This window comes from Lonchura striata, chromosome 34, assembly GCF_050655825.1.
Source record: "Lonchura striata isolate lonStrDom1 chromosome 34, ASM5065582v1, whole genome shotgun sequence".
NCBI lineage: Eukaryota > Metazoa > Chordata > Aves > Passeriformes > Estrildidae > Lonchura > Lonchura striata.
The window spans coordinates 4,353,014-4,368,232 of record NC_140736.1 but is presented as its reverse complement, the minus strand read 5'-3'; the positions used below and the strand labels follow the sequence as shown (position 1 = coordinate 4,368,232).

Here is a 15,219-nt window from a genome sequence, read left to right as displayed (position 1 = left end):
TATAAGACCCAAAAAAGCATGTTAAGCATCATAGTGAATAGGTACCCTCTACAATACAAGATTGTAATTCTGACTTCTCTCAGTACTTTCTTGCCCCACATTGGGCGCCAAAAATATGTTCTGGTTTGAAAGTAAAACCAGTGAGAGACTCCAAGTCAGAAATACAATTTATTGGGAAAAGGGGAAAAGGACAAAAATACATGCAATAATACAAAGGGAAAGGCTACTGACAAAGTCAGAATACAACCTGGCCAGCGTGCTGGTAGCAGTCCAATTGGAAGAGCTGCAGTCGTCTTGGGATGGCAGATGTAGTTGCTGCGTCTTCTCGGAGAACCTGTGAAGAGGCTCTCCTCTGTCTAGAAATCTCCACTTTTATCCAGGTGGGAATGCCTAGCTCCTCCCCTTGGGCAGAGCATCTCACAATGGGTTATTAGGAGTCACAAGGTGTGTCCTTAATCACCTCCTCCTCCTGCACAGTGTTATCTCTGAGTCATGTGGCCAGGCATTGATGGGGCCATTAACAGCAGATAAGGAAAACTGCCCCAAGGCAACTCCTACTCAGATGGTAATTGGAAAACGTTTTTTTTTTAATCTTGGATATGTACTTACTAGCATCTTTTCAAAACACAGTCTCTCTTGGAGGAGAAGATTGGTTCAAGTTGTGGCTAACACGGAAAAGTCTAGCTAAAAGCTACTCTTTGTCCCCCTCCCATCTAGAATTCTTCTTTTTAACACCCCAGGGTCTAAGGTGTCCCTCTTCCTCTCTTTTAAACTGAAGAGGGGAGGGAAAAATTTATAAAGCTTTCATTTTTTTAAGGAAGGGTTAAAAGTCTGAACTCCCTAGAGATGGCTCGATATCCAAACTCTGGCAACTGCCACGCATTAAGCACTTTACAGCCCCCCCCACTCCTCCTTCTTTGCGGTGGAATTGCTGACAGAATTGCCGCTGTCTTTTTCTCTTTCTCTCTCGGGAGAGAAACTCTGGGGGGGGGAATGGAGACATCCCAGATTTATTCCACCCTTCCATCTGCAGGGGCCAGCCCGGTTCCAGTCCTTCCACCACCTTTAGGATTACCTTCCTCAGGCCATGGGCCTTCCCTTCCCACACCCAGCTCCTCGCTGGGCGTGGGAGAGCCCGCACTGCGCGCTGACCAGACCAAAGAGAGTGAGTTCCCCTGGGAATTCTGCTTTTAATCCCTCTGTGTTCTCAGAGGCGTGTCCACCTTCAATTGGTCAATATCCAAATTGACCTCCTCCTTCCAGAAAAAATTCACTTTCCGTGTCAAACCACGGCACCGCCTCAAATTGCTTGTTCCCATCTCATAAAAAACCTCAATCCCACACCAAATTCACTCGATTCCAGAGCTGCCAGGGTGGGATGGGTTTGGAAGGAGATTGGGAGAAGTGGGATCCCAGTTTGAAGCGCTGGGATGGGGATTTTGTGGGGCTGGGTGGCTGGGATGTATTTGATAGCAAATAAAACATTAATATTTACTGATTTCTTTGCCGTTCATTCCCACTCCGTGGCAGTTCTGTTTGCAGAGCGCCGCCTCACAGAGCGTCCCCTCCCAGTTCCGCCCTTGGCCGGAGCTCGCCCCTTTCCCCTCCCGGTCCCGCCCTTTCCTCGCCCCTTTCCCCTCCCGGTTCCTCCCTTCGGGAGCGGGGATTGTGTGGGGCAGTGTGGTGTCAGTCTAAAGCCAGTACAGCCCCATTCCATCCCAGTATGGTTCCAGGATGATCCCGGTACGGTGCCAGTACAGTCCCAGTCGCTCCCAGTAGGATCCCAGTAGGATTCCGGCAGAGCCCAGTCCCTCCCAGCGCTGCCGGGGAGGAGGAGGGGGAGGGATCTGAAATGTAAACTTTAAGGTATTTAGAGGAGCTAAGATTTCAGTTATAAATAAGCCTTACTAGAGTTATTTAAAAGAATAATAATAAACGAGTCGGCCTTGATGAAGTAAGGAGTTAGTAGGTAACTAATAATTGATTGCTTGACCGTACATTGTTTAATTCGCCGTGTTTATAATGAAGAGTAAAGAAACTGTCAAATAGCTTTTAGGAACATAAGACAATTATGGGCCTCCTCTGCTCTCAAACCAATTGAAGCAAGGAATGTGGAGTTCTACCAAGAGTTCATTTCTCATATTTCTACTTAAAAGTTAGAAAGGTCAGAACTAGGAAGACTTAATTAAATCCTCATTCTGGGACCCCTCCGCAGGAAAGCGACACTGAGCACTTTTAAGGGACAAACTACGCAGGCTTAATAGCTTTTGGAGTAATTAGCATGCGAAGCGAGGAATGGTATGTAGCAAAATTATGAATATATATTTGTGTTTTGTGTATTCAATACTTGTATGGATAAAAGGACTCTGTAATCGCCTGGAAGGCAGAGTGCGTTTGGGAGCTATCCCGCGCGCTGCTCGGTGTTGAATAAACATACAGTTCCTAACTTTAAACTGTGAGAGAGCTTTTCTCCATCACAGTCGGATAGCGGTACTAGATCAATATCCATATTTTTTCAATAAATAAGCTGAAGGAGGAGAAGGAGGTGGGCTTAGGGAGGAGAAGGAGGCGGAGGAGGAGGCGTGGGAGAGGAGGGATGGATGAAGGAGGAGGAGGTGGGGATGGCGAGGGGGAGGAGGAGGAGGATGGAAGGGAAGGGATGAAGGAGGACAGGCAGGAGGGGACGGGACACAGGAGGAGGAGGAGGAGGAGCGATGGAAGAGGAGGGATGAGGGAGCAGAAGGCGGTGGGCACAGAGAGCAGGAGGAGGGGGAAGGAAGGGCAGGGAGGGAAGGGCAGGGATGCAGGAGGAGCGGGAGGTGGGCTCAGGGAGGAGGAGGAGCAGGGGGGATGGAAGAGGAGGAGCGGCAGGAGGAGGAAGAGGAGGGACAAAGGCGGATGGAGCGGAGCCGAGGGGATGGCGCGGTGGAGCCCTGCCTGAATTCGCAGCCCCCACGTGTGGGATCATCGCCCCCATCCCGCAGGTGAGCGGGGAGGGGCAGCTCGGGCCAGATCTCCTGGGGGGTGCCGGGGCTGGGTTTTTTGGGGCGTGTTTGGAGAAGGAAGAAGTGCGAAGCGGAGCGGAAAAGGCCCCTCGGGGGGACTCCTTGGAGCCCCTGCGGCCCCGAGCGGAGAAGAAGGGCAGAAGGGAGCCCGGGAGCCCGAGCAGCCCCGGCAGCCCCGAATGGGGAGAGCCAAGAGGGGGGAGCTTTTGGGATGGCCGGGACTGCCGGCAGCCTGGGGAGGGCGGGCAGCGAGGAGAAGGGGGACCCCCAATCCCAGCGTGACCCCCGCAGCTGGGACAGGGGGGAGCCCCGAAGAGCCGAGGGGAGGGAGCAGGGACGGGGAGTGTTATGAGTGAGCACAAGAGGCCATCCGATCCGATTAACAGAATTTATTTAAATTCATTTAATTGAGTATATGAAAGCAAAGCAGCGCTGCGCGACAGAGGGGAGCCACAGCTCCGCCAAACTGCCGCGCTTGTGGTCCCCAGTTCGCTCTTTTATCTTCCTCCTTAGTTCACTCGTTTCTTCTGCACAGTCGCATTCTGTTGCTAGGTGGTCGTTTTCTGCCTCCTGATGGTCGTGGGATGAAGGCTGGTTGTCTTCCTCACAGGTGTCCTTTGATCTGGGGATTCTCACAGTCTCAAGAATACGTGTTATCTTAGAAATGCGTGTTATCAGTTAAGCAATGCAAAGCCTATTGCCTACTACCGCTGTAAAAACTTAGGAATGCGTGTTATCAGCAATTCACAGCCTATTGCCTACTACCTCTGTAAAAACAAATTGCTTACATTATATCCTTGAAACAAATTAACATCTGCAGCTGCATCGAACAAAAAGGTCACCCTTCTCTTACAATTTCCCCCATTCCCTTTTATCCTTCTTTTTATTCGTTGAACCGTATTAATTATTTTCTGCATAAGTGCAACATTCTTCTCGCAAGGCAACGCAGAGCCCCCCTTATTGTAAAAATAATAGATCAAGTCCCCGTCTATTTTGTAACACAACCTCAGAGAGGGACCTGACTGATTTTACTAACCCATCTATGGCCTTTTCGATTCTGCTCAAGTCTTCATCTACGGATACCCGTAAATTTTTCATACCTTGTTATTGATTTACTAGGGAGGCTACCTCTGTTCCCACTCCAGCTCCACCCACACTAAGCAAGACTGCTACCGTTAATACGGTGAGTGGTTCTCTTTTGACTAGATGGTGTTCGGGAGTTATTTGATGCTCTAGTACATACTCCTTTGGGTGATAAGATATGCGAGGGACAATTAACACCTGTACACAATAATCTGAACTTTCATTGAAAAGCCTTATGGATAAGCAAGGGGTGGTTTCGAGTGTATTACATATCCATTTGGTGTTAGGCGCCGGCAGGAGCCATTCTGCCGGTTTATCTTTTCTCTTGATGCTGATTGTCGTCTCACACAAGTGTTGCATTATTGCGGGTACTTTTCCTACACATTTCCCTTTCCCTCTTACTTGTGCTAGGGTTATTCCTGGGGTGCTATCTTTTCCCTGTTTCCACAGACATTCTCTTGGGTTTGTCCCATTAATTCTTTTGGTTTTGGCAAAGGATCCTATCGCCTCATAAAAGGGTGGATTCATCATGTAACAGAGCCAGCAACCCTCTGTCAGGTTTGGGTATGTATAGTTTAAAACGCCGAATGTGGCTTGCATTATTTTCCACAAGGTGGCATGTTCGGGTTTAGGAGCACCTGGCTCATCTATACTAATGTGGTTGGTAATAACCTCTGTCTCTGTGTAGTTGATTGTTTTAGTTTTAATGTCACTTATTACTTTGTTGGGTCCAATTGGTGCTGGGTCATAGGGAATAGGTTCTTTTTTTTTTTTTTTTTTTTAATAAGTATTAGGTTTCCCAAATCGTGTCCCTCTATCCAATGCCTAATTCCCCATGTCTTTCCCAGCAGCCACCCTGGGTCATTTGGATGAGTAACATTGAGGTATACGAAAGTACAGTTCCCGAGTAAATTCTTCCCTGCCCATGGCCATTCTTGTGGCTTTACACATCCAGCTGGTCCATATCCCACCCTTAGGTATTTATCTGACCCTCCACCCGGGGCCCATGCCGATGCTATTGTCTCACAACCCCAATAACCACAGTAGTAATGCCCGGGGAGGTTACAATATGACCTCCCCGAATTTGAAGCAGGGCACTTGTCAAATTTAACAGCCGCCCACAGCTTGGATTCTTGGTCATGTTACATACTCCAGCTTTAAAGCTTGGCGCCCCGGGGGTCATCATAGTCTACAGGTTGTAACGAGTATCATGATTTTCCCACCTACTTAATGTCCATTTAAAGGGTTCATGGGTTTCAGTAGCAACACTTTGGAGAGGAAAGCATATCATCACAAACGCAAGAATCTTTAGGGCTGAGTAGTACGCACTGCAGGGGATGCTGCATATCACGCCCAATTTCACATTCCCACTTTTTCTCATTCCCACTTTTTCTCATTCCATTGTCACCATTCCCGTGCCTATGGTGGTCAGTGTTTCTTCTTAAGATTTGGGAGGGTCCCTCATCCCCACTAGCTACCTCTCTGTCTCGCCTGTCAACTTGGTTGCTACAAGCTACAGGGTAGGCCATCTTCTTGACAGCAGAGATATTATTCAGGGGCGGGATTATTTCCTCTCTCCCACTTCGACCTCCGGGAGTTCCAATTTTTCTCATTTAATTGTGGGGTGTCATACCTAAGCCCTTTGACCAGTCTGCGACACTTGACCTGGACTATGTCCGTAAGAAATGGACTTGAAAGCTCGTTGGAGTGGTAGCAATGGAATTCAGGGTTTATTCCCTTCACAAAAATTCTCCACCACTCGGGAGATTCCTTAGTCAATTCCCGAGTGGCGACCTTATAATTCAATATTTCAGAGGTCAACTTGCGTTGTTCTAGCCAGCAGCGTTGGCACACACTTTTTGGAGCCCTCCCCTTTCTACAGTGAGCCCACCACAGCCCTTTACAAATTTTACAAGAAAAGCAAGCAAAAGGGTAACAATCACAATCTAACCAGCTACATTTTACTCTAATATCTTCATGCTCGGCATGGCCCTCCCCTTGCCAAGGTCTCTGCTCCTATTCGAGTCGGATGGGCCGATAATAGGGCTGCTGAGCTAAATCTTCTAAATGCTTACAGTATCCTGGGGGTTTTGTTTCTCCTATCAGTTGTGTTTGCAATCCCCAGTCATTCCTGACCCAAATGTCTCCGGAACTGGCAGTGTCCATTAAAATTACTTGAGAGTTCTCTTTACTGTTAGCTTCAAATCCCCTGGCTTCCCATCAATCTTCCAGCTCGTCTCTCTGGAAGTTGCATGGAATCGAGTTGGGTCCACCGGCCCCTTTATTCTGCTAGCATGGGTCCATCCCTTTTCTGCCGTACGAACTGCGGAATCAGTGGTGATTAAAACCAGATACGGTCCGCCCCACCTTGGGGTGATTGAATCTTCCTTCCAGCTTTGGATGAGAACCCAGTCGCCAGGTTGTACCTGGTGTAATACAAGATCTAATGGTGGTCTTTGGGCCCACATCCCCTTTTCCCATAACTGTTTCTTGTATTTCATTAAAACAGTTAAATATTTGTTAATACTTTGGTCAGTGATATTAGGATTAGATTGAACTTTCTCCAGGGAGTAGGGCATTCCATACAACATTTCAAATGGGGAAAGCCCTATGTCTGCTCGTGGTTGAGTCCGAATATTTAATAATGCTAGTGACAGACATTTTATCCAAGATTACTTAGTTTCTAGTACCAATTTAGTGAGTTGTTTCTTAATTTCTCCATTCATTCTTTCCACCCTCCCTGAACTCTGGGGGTGCCAGGGAGTATGTTGTTCCGATTTTATGCCCAGGGCTTCTGCCAGCAGCTGTGTTATTTTTGAAGTAAAGTGGGGGCCCTTATCGGAGTCTATTGTTTCTGGGACCCCATACCTGGGTATTATTTCCTCTAGCAGGGCCTTTGTCACCGTTCGGGCTGTCTCTCTAGCGGTGGGGATTGCTTCCACATAATGTGTTAGATGATCTACTATAACTAAAAGATATTTTACCCTCCCCACTTTGGGAAGCTCAGTAAAGTCCACCTGTAAATTTGTAAAAGGCCTCTTTGCCACTGGTCTCCCTCCCAAGGGTGGCTTCCTTAAATTCTTCCTATTTACACATAAACAGGTTGGACAACCCTTAGTAATACTTTTTGTTAGATCATGGAGACCCACAGTCATGTAATGGGTGGCAAAGTGGTCTACCAGCCCTTGAGTGCCCCAGTGTGTCTTCTGGTGTAATTTATTAAGCATCTGCTGGGCTACGGCCCTAGGCAGAACCTCCCTCCCATCCTTCAACAGCCACTTCCCCGATTCTTCTTTTATCCCCAATTTCGCAAGTTTCTCCCTCTCTTCTACAGTAAATACAAGCTTCTCCTGGGTGTTCAACCCAGGATTCTCTGGGGTATCTGTAGGATCCCTCCCAGCTCTCTCGCTCAAGGTCAGTGCCTCGATAATTGCAGCCTTCTTCGCTTCATGGTCCGCCGCGTTGTTACCCCTACTCCGGTAATCCATTCCCCGCTGATGCCCTTTTAAATGAACTACAGCTATCTTTGCAGGGCCTCTCAAGGCCTTCAGGAGGGCTACTATTAATCTCTGATGCACCAGGTCCTTTCCTTGTGAATTCACGAGGCCCCTTTCCTCCCATAATTTCCCAAATGTATGTACTACCCCGTACCCATATTTAGAATCTGTATAAATGGTTCCCTCTTTTCCCTTTAATAATTCCAAGGCTCTTAGGATGGCGTATATTTCACAGGCTTGGGCTGACCATGCTTTGTCTAGGGCTCCGGACTCAATTACTTCTAGGTCAGGTCCTCCTATTATGGCATACCCTGATTTTCTTTGGCCCTCTACTACTCTGGATGATCCATCTACAAACAGTTTTTCTCCAGTCTCTAACTCCTCCTCTTCCAAGTCAGGTCTAATTTTAGTTTGCTCTTCTATAGTGATCACACAGTCGTGAGTCAGTGGGTCAGTCTCTGGCTCTCCGAAGAGGAAGGAGGCTGGATTTTGCAATGAGGTGATTTCTAAAGTGAAATTAGGGGTTTCTAATAAAATCCCCTCATACTTTAGGAGCCTGGCATCAGATATCCATTTGTCTGCTTTTTGTTGCATCACACTCCGCATGTTATGTGGAGTTAATACCTTCAGGGTGGCATTAAAGGTGATCTTCCTTGTTTCTTCTACTAACGCTGCACAGCCTGCAATTATTCGTAAGCAGCCCGGCCATCTCCTACTTACAGGGTCTAAAATTTTAGATAGATATGCAATAGGTTTCTTTTTCCCCGCCCAGTCCTGGGTAAGTACTCCATAAGTTACCCCATCTGTGATATTGACAAATGAAAAGAAGGGCCTCTTTAAATCTGGGAGGCTCAGGACTGGAGCATGGACCAGAGTTTCTTTTAATTCTTGGAATTTAGATTTTTCCTCTTCTGTCCACTTAAGGTGCCCATCTTGGGTAAGTTTTTGATACAGAAATCTTGCCTTCCCGCTATAGTTTTCAATTCCCTGCCTATAATACCCTGTAAGTCCTAATATCTGACGAATTTGTCGTTTATTTTCCAGTAAAGGCAGGGATAGGATTGCTTGTACTCTATCTGGATCAATTTTCTTCTCTCCCTTTTTCAAATAATGTCCCAGGTACCTAACTTCCTCTTCCACAAATTGTAGTTTTGCTTTAGAAACTTTCAATCCCTTCAGCCCCAGGAAATTTAATAGTTTGACACTTTCTTTCCGGACTTTGTCTTCTTCTTTACCTGCTATTAACAAATCATCCACATACTAAACTAGCTTTACCTCTGGGTCTGTTTTATAATCTTGCAAAATTTGTTCCAGGGCTTGCCCGAATAAATTGGGAGACTCGGTGAACCCCTGAGGTAACACTGTCCACCTGAGTTGCTGTCGCCTCCCCGTATCAGGGTCCTTCCATTCAAAGGCAAAATAGTCTTGACTGGATTCGTCCAGAGGGCAGGCCCAAAAGGCATCTTTCAGGTCTATGACACTATACCACTCGTTTTCAGGTCCCAATTTACTCAAAAGGGTATAGGGGTTTGCCACTACTGGGAACCGAGCCACGGTTCGCTTATTAATTTCCCTAAGGTCATGCACCAGCTGATAGGATCCGTCTGCCTTTTTAACTGGGAGTATGGGGGTGTTAAAAGGCGACAGACATGGTTCCAATAATCCTTTATTTAGTAATCTTTCAATTTCGGGTTTCAATCCTTCCCTTCCCTCTAGTGAAATAGGGTACTGTTTTATTCTCACCAGGACCTCAGGGTTTCTGATCTTTACCGTGAACGGAGTCATATTCAATTTGCCCACGGTTCCCGGATTGTACCATACTTCAGGATTTATTTTCTCTTCATCTGCCAATCGGAGAGGGCAGAGCCTGATTTTCAATTCCTTTTCTACCACTTCGATTTGAATTCCCAATTCAACAATTAAATCCCTTCCCAATAAGTTGTAATCTGTTTCAGGGACTAATAAGAAGTCACCCACCCCCATTTTAGTTTCTGATTCTACCATTACCTCTTTAATAATTTGTACTTCAAATGGTTCCCCTTTTGTCCCTACTACCATGGCTGTCTGTTTTGACAGGGTACAGCCTTGGGGCAGGAATTGAATGGTAGATCTTTCCGCCCCTGTATCGACCAAGAATTCTATTTCCTGGCCTTGGGGACCCACCTTTAATTTTATCAAGGGCTCCTTTTGATGTCTCCGGGTCCCCATAAAGTAGAGCCCCTGACCCCCCCTAGTCGGCCTTGAATTCTTTCTCATCTCTAAGCCGCACCCTGCACTCCCTCTTGAAATGTCCCTTTTTGCCACAGTAATAACAAGTCTTTTCTTCCGTTTCCCCCCCCCTTTCTTTATTACCCGCTTTGTCTCGAGTAAACTTCTTCTATGCTCCTACTTTCCCTTACCGCAGCAACCATCATTTTAACTTGCCTCTTCTGACTCTCTTCCTCTCTCCGGATGTACACTTTCTGCGCCTCCCACAGCAGCTCTGCCAAATCCCTATCCTGCCAATCCTCCATCTTTTGTATCTTCTTCCTAATATCGTCCCAAGACTTAGATACAAAATGCACTTTTAATATTGCCTGCTCCATTGGATCATTCGGTTTTAATCCTGAATATAATTGGAAGTTCTTTCGCAGCCTCTCCAGCCACTCAGTGGGTGTTTCATCTTTCCTCTGTCTGTCATTGAATGCTTTATTGATGTTTTGACCCCTGGGGACTGATTCCCGAATACCGTCAATTATTATGGTTCGGAAGTCCCGCATATTGGCCCTATGAGCCTGGTCTTGGTTATTCCAAATAGGATTTTGAAGAGGCCACTTAGTGTCAGCTGGGTGTTGAGCATGTGCCGGCTGGGCATCCCAGACCCGCATCCCAGCTGCCCTAATCATGTTCTTTTCTTCAACCGTAAATAGGATATTCAGTATGGACTGCAGTTCTTCCCAAGTGTATATATTGGGGCCCAAAAATTGATCCACTCTTTCTGCCACACCTAAAGGATCCTCTAATAAGTTTCCCATCTCCTTCTTGAAATCTCTCACATCTCCCGAGCTCAAGGGAACAGAAATGAATCCTATTCCTGATTGTGGCCCCCCCATGGGCATTTCCCTCAAGGGAAACAGTTTGCCTTTTGCCCTGCTCCGGGTGACTGGACCAGGCTGCTCGGAATCTGAGTCAGACTCATCATCCGATGAGGGGAGAGGGGGTGCTCGTGGTACAGGAGGAACATAAGGAGGTGGGGCTACTATCAGTTCCTCTGGTCGTCCCTTTCTTTTCCCCTTAGGTTTTTTGGAAAGTTTGAACACAAGCACCTCCGGTCGGCTCACCCAGATCTTGGCATAGTCACTCTCCTCCGGGTTAGGGGGTTGTTTAGTGCTCACCCAGATGTTTAGAGCTTGTCTAACCCATTCCTCTGAGGACCCGAATATGGGCCAGAATGCATTTTTGGAAACTTCCTTCCCTCCCCACACTTCTATACAGTAATGTATCATTTTTGCTTTATCCTTCCCCCTCGTTCCTGGGAAGTGTTCCCAATTGGTCAACCTGAACCCCAGGGGACTGTCCTTAGGAACCGAAGGGAGTTTTACCCCCACTGGGGAGGGGGATTTACTCTTCCCCTGCCCCATTCCTCCGGAGTGCCTTCTAACACACACAGATAATCAAATAATCACAATCGCTTCCCCTGGTTCGTGGCCCAGGCCCTCGCGGGCTTTGGGAACCGCACTACTGAGGGTTCGCGTTCACTTGGGGAGTCCGGCTGCCGGCTCCCCTCTCATGCAACTCACACACTCGCCACACTCCGGGATCCCGACCCCGCCCGAACGGAACCCTCATACTTATGCGTCCTGCGCCTTCGTCCGGACTTTGTGCACAAAATTTAAGGGGTATCTTGGGCCCGCTTCCCTTTCTTTGCTTTCCTCTCAAGGCTTTTGGGTTCGTCGGTCGGGATGAGGACAAGACCCCCAGTCTAAGTCCGCTCAAAAGAGCGGAGTGGTGGCGCCTCTCCCAGAGAGGGGTCCTCCAAATCCGCGATCCGAGTCACGGCACCAAATTGTTATGAGTGAGCACAAGAGGCCATCCGATCCGATTAACAGAATTTATTTAAATTCATTTAATTGAGTATATGAAAGCAAAGCAGTGCTGCGCGACAGAGGGGAGCCACAGCTCCGCCAAACTGCCGCGCTTCTGGTCCCTTAGTTCACTCTTTTATCTTCCTCCTTAGTTCACTCGTTTCTTCTGCACAGTCTCATTCTGTTGCTAGGTGGTCGTTTTCTGCCTCCTGATGGTCGTGGGAGGAAGGCTGGTTGTCTTCCTCACAGGTGTCCTTTGATCTGGGGATTCTCACAGTCTCAAGAATACGTGTTATCTTAGAAATGCGTGTTATCAGTTAAGCAATGCAAAGCCTATTGCCTACTACCGCTGTAAAAACTTAGGAATGCGTGTTATCAGCAATTCACAGCCTATTGCCTACTGCCGCTGTAAAAACAAATTTGCTTAAATTATATCCTTGAAACAAATTAACATCTGCAGCTACATCGAACAAAAAGGTCACCCTTCTGTTACAGAGAAGAAGGGCAGAAGGGAGCCCGGGAGCCCGAGCAGCCCCGGCAGCCCCGAATGGGGAGAGCCAAGAGGGGGGAGCTTTTGGGATGGCCGGGACTGCCGGCAGCCTGGGGAGGGCGGGCAGCGAGGAGAAGGGGGACCCCCAATCCCAGCGTGACCCCCGCAGCTGGGACAGGGGGGAGCCCCGAAGAGCCGAGGGGAGGGAGCAGGGACGGGGAGCTCCTGGGAGGCTTTTTCAGGGCTGGATCTCGGTGTTTGGGAGGTTCTTATGGAGCCCAGGTGGCCGGGGACCTCTCGAGATGGACTGGCACAGAGGGAGCTTCCAGCTCATCGTGCCCATCCCTTGTTTTCCCCAAAGCAGGAGTTCCCATTCCCAGCCCCTGGGAGGCTGCGAGGAAGAGGAAGAGCCTCTCCTGGTCCTTCCTGCCCCGAGCAGGAGCCGAGGATGGAGAGCAGGGAGGACAAATCCCCGCGGCAGAACCTGGTGGAAGAGGCCGTTTTGAGCGGCTCCACGGCGCAGGAACCCGACGGGGAGGAAAAGCCCCGGAGATCCCGCACGAGGAGGGGCTGCAAAGGCAGATCGCGGGGATCTGAGGGGGAAAGAGCCACCCTGGGCCGGGGAGGCGGCCGGAGACGGAGCCAGAGCTCGGAGCTGGGGGACCCTGAGCAGCTCCGTGATGGGGAGAAGCCCCACAAGTGCTCGGAGTGTGGGAAGGGATTCAGGTGCAGCTCTGAGCTGACGGTGCACCAGAGGATCCACACTGGGGAGAGACCCTACGAGTGTGGGGAGTGTGGGAAGAGATTCAGCCGGAGCTTCAGCCTGATCAAGCACCACAGGATTCACACAGGGGAGAGGCCCTACGAGTGTTCTGAGTGTGGGAAGAGGTTTAAGACCAGAGCCAATCTCTTCCAGCACTATCTGGTTCACACAGAGGAGAGGCCCTTCTACTGCCCCGACTGTGGGAAGGGATTCAAGCAGAGCTCCACCCTCATCACCCACCGGCGCATCCACACTGGAGAGAGGCCCTACGAGTGTGGGGAGTGTGGGAAGAGCTTCAGATGCAGCTCCAAGCTGATCAAGCACCAGAGGATCCACACTGGAGAGAAGCCCTATGAGTGTGGGGAGTGTGGGAAGAGCTTTACCCAGAGCTCCAGCCTGATCAAGCACCAGAGGATCCACACTGGGGAGAGGCCCTACGCGTGTTCTGAGTGTGGGAAGAGGTTTAAGACCAGAGACAATCTCTTCCAGCACTATCTGGTTCACACAGAGGAGAGGCCCTTCTGCTGCCCCGACTGCGGGAAGGGATACAGGAGCAAATCAGAGCTCATCAAGCACCATAGGACCCACACTGGGGAGAGACCCTACGAGTGTGGGGAGTGTGAGAAGAGCTTCAGATGCAGCTCCAGCCTGATCCAGCACCAGAGGATCCACACAGGGGAGAGGCCCTATGAGTGTGGAGAGTGTGGGAAGAACTTCAGCCACAGGTCCAGCCTGATCAAACATCAGAGGACCCACACAGGTGAGAGGCCCTACGAGTGTTCTGAGTGTGGGAAGAGGTTTCGGACCAGCTCCTGTCTCTTCCAGCACTATCCGGTTCACAGAGAGGAGAGGCCCTTCTGCTGCCCCGACTGCGGAAAGGGATTCAGGGACAACTCCACCCTCATCCAGCATCGCCGAATCCACACTGGGGAGAGACCCTACGAGTGTGGGGAGTGTGGGAAGAGCTTCAGCCACAGCTCCCACCTGATCCAGCACCAGAGGATTCACACAGGGGAGAGGCCCTACGAGTGTTCTGAGTGTGGGAAGAGGTTTAAGAGCAGAGGCAATCTCTTCCAGCACTATCTGGTTCACACAGAGGAGAGGCCCTTCTGCTGCCCTGACTGTGGGAAGGGATTCAGGGACAACTCCACCCTCATCTCCCACCGGCGCATCCACACTGGGGAGAGGCCCTACGAGTGTCCCCAGTGTGGGAAGAGATTCTTAGTGAGCTCCCACCTGACCCGACACCAGCGGAGGCACCGGTAAGGGAAGCCCTTCGAGTGCCCCGAGTGCGAGAAGAGCTAAACTCCATCCCCCACGGGAGGAGCCACACTGGGCACAGCCCTGGTGACCCACATTCCCTGTGATCCATGCTGGGAACTGTCCTAGGGTGACATTATGATGCTGGTATCCCAGGGCGTGTGTTCTGTTTTTGTTTGATATTATGTTCTGTGCTTTCAGAACTGACTCTGAAAGTGAAGGTTTGTTTTGTCTTGTTATCAGCCAGCTCACCTCCCCTCATGGTGTGTTGTCTAGAAGAGGCTGGTGCTGCCTGGCTGGTTTTTGCTTGCTTTGCTTTGCTTGCTTGCTTCTGCTTTTGCCTTTGCTTTTGAGTTAGTTTAGCTCAGCAGTCCAATTCTTTCCCTGGACTGTTTTTTTTATCTTTCCCTTTCCTGAATGTCACTCCAAGCTGCTCCGGAGTGGCACCTGGGAAACACCGAGGAGCACCCAGAGCCTGCGCTCTGTGATCTGCAGCAGCCATCCGCAGTGCCCAGAGCAATCCCCAGCGCCCAGACCCGGCGGCCACTCCCAGGAGAGACTTTCTGGATTTGTCATCTCTCCAGAGTGCTGAAAGAGTTCTCTTGTCATCTAGTGGTGTTCATTTCTTTGGTGCTGGGGAGGGTTTTGTTTATTAAACAAACAGGTTCTTTTCCACTTCAATATGAGAAAATTCTTTTCTAACGAGGTGAGTGGAGAGAGGCCGTGGGGATTTGTTTTCGGGGGGTTCCTTGCACAGGTTTTTATCCCAAATTTGCCCTAAGGTACGACAGGGACACACCTGGCTCCTTCTCCTTTTATGACAACCTGAATGTATTTCTCTTCTCAACCTCTCTGTGCTCCAAAGGCCAAGACGGATCGCTCGTTCACCTCAGATCTTCTCGCATCCCACTGAAAACAAGTGAATTTTAACCCTCAGAGACTCAGTCCCACCTCAAATTCCTTGTTCCCATCTCAAAAACAAAGCCCTCAATCCCACGCCAAACTCACTCGATTCCAGAGCTGCCAGGGTGAGATGGGTTTGGAAGGAGATTGGGAG

The 15,219-nt window shown here is 49.3% G+C and overlaps 2 protein-coding genes across 6 annotated transcripts in view; both read left to right on the top strand.

Annotated features, from left to right (window-relative positions):
* Positions 1 to 2,628: 2,628 nt before the first annotated feature.
* On the top strand, positions 2,629 to 14,837 carry LOC146764406 (uncharacterized). Of its 5 annotated transcripts, none has more exons than XM_085564874.1 (3): positions 2,629 to 2,984; positions 12,504 to 13,753; positions 14,006 to 14,837. In XM_085564874.1, the coding sequence occupies exons 1-3, from the start codon at positions 2,802 to 2,804 to the stop codon at positions 14,166 to 14,168; spliced, it is 1,596 nt and encodes a 531-aa protein (XP_085421000.1). In that variant the 5' UTR covers positions 2,629 to 2,801; the 3' UTR covers positions 14,169 to 14,837. The 5 variants fall into 5 exon arrangements, with proteins under 5 accessions (XP_085421000.1, XP_085420999.1, XP_085420998.1 ...); XM_085564873.1 differs by having other exon boundaries at positions 12,501 to 13,753; XM_085564870.1 differs by adding an exon at positions 4,125 to 4,188 and having other exon boundaries at positions 2,678 to 2,984; positions 12,504 to 14,837.
* LOC144247725 (uncharacterized) overlaps positions 2,886 to 15,219 on the top strand; it is a 46,136-nt gene continuing 33,802 nt past the window's right edge. The window contains 1 exon segment of the mRNA XM_085564866.1: positions 2,886 to 2,984. The gene's annotated coding sequence lies outside the window, so the exon portion shown is untranslated.

Coding starts and splice junctions, on each gene's coding strand:
- LOC146764406 (XM_085564870.1), top strand. CDS start 2,851: ATGGAAGAGGAGGAGCGGCAGGAGGAGGAAGAGGAGGGACAAAGGCGG. Junction 2,985..4,124: donor TCATCGCCCCCATCCCGCAG/GTGAGCGGGGAG, acceptor TTGATTTACTAG/GGAGGCTACCTCTGTTCCCA. Junction 4,189..12,503: donor AGACTGCTACCGTTAATACG/GTGAGTGGTTCT, acceptor TCCCCAAAGCAG/GAGTTCCCATTCCCAGCCCC.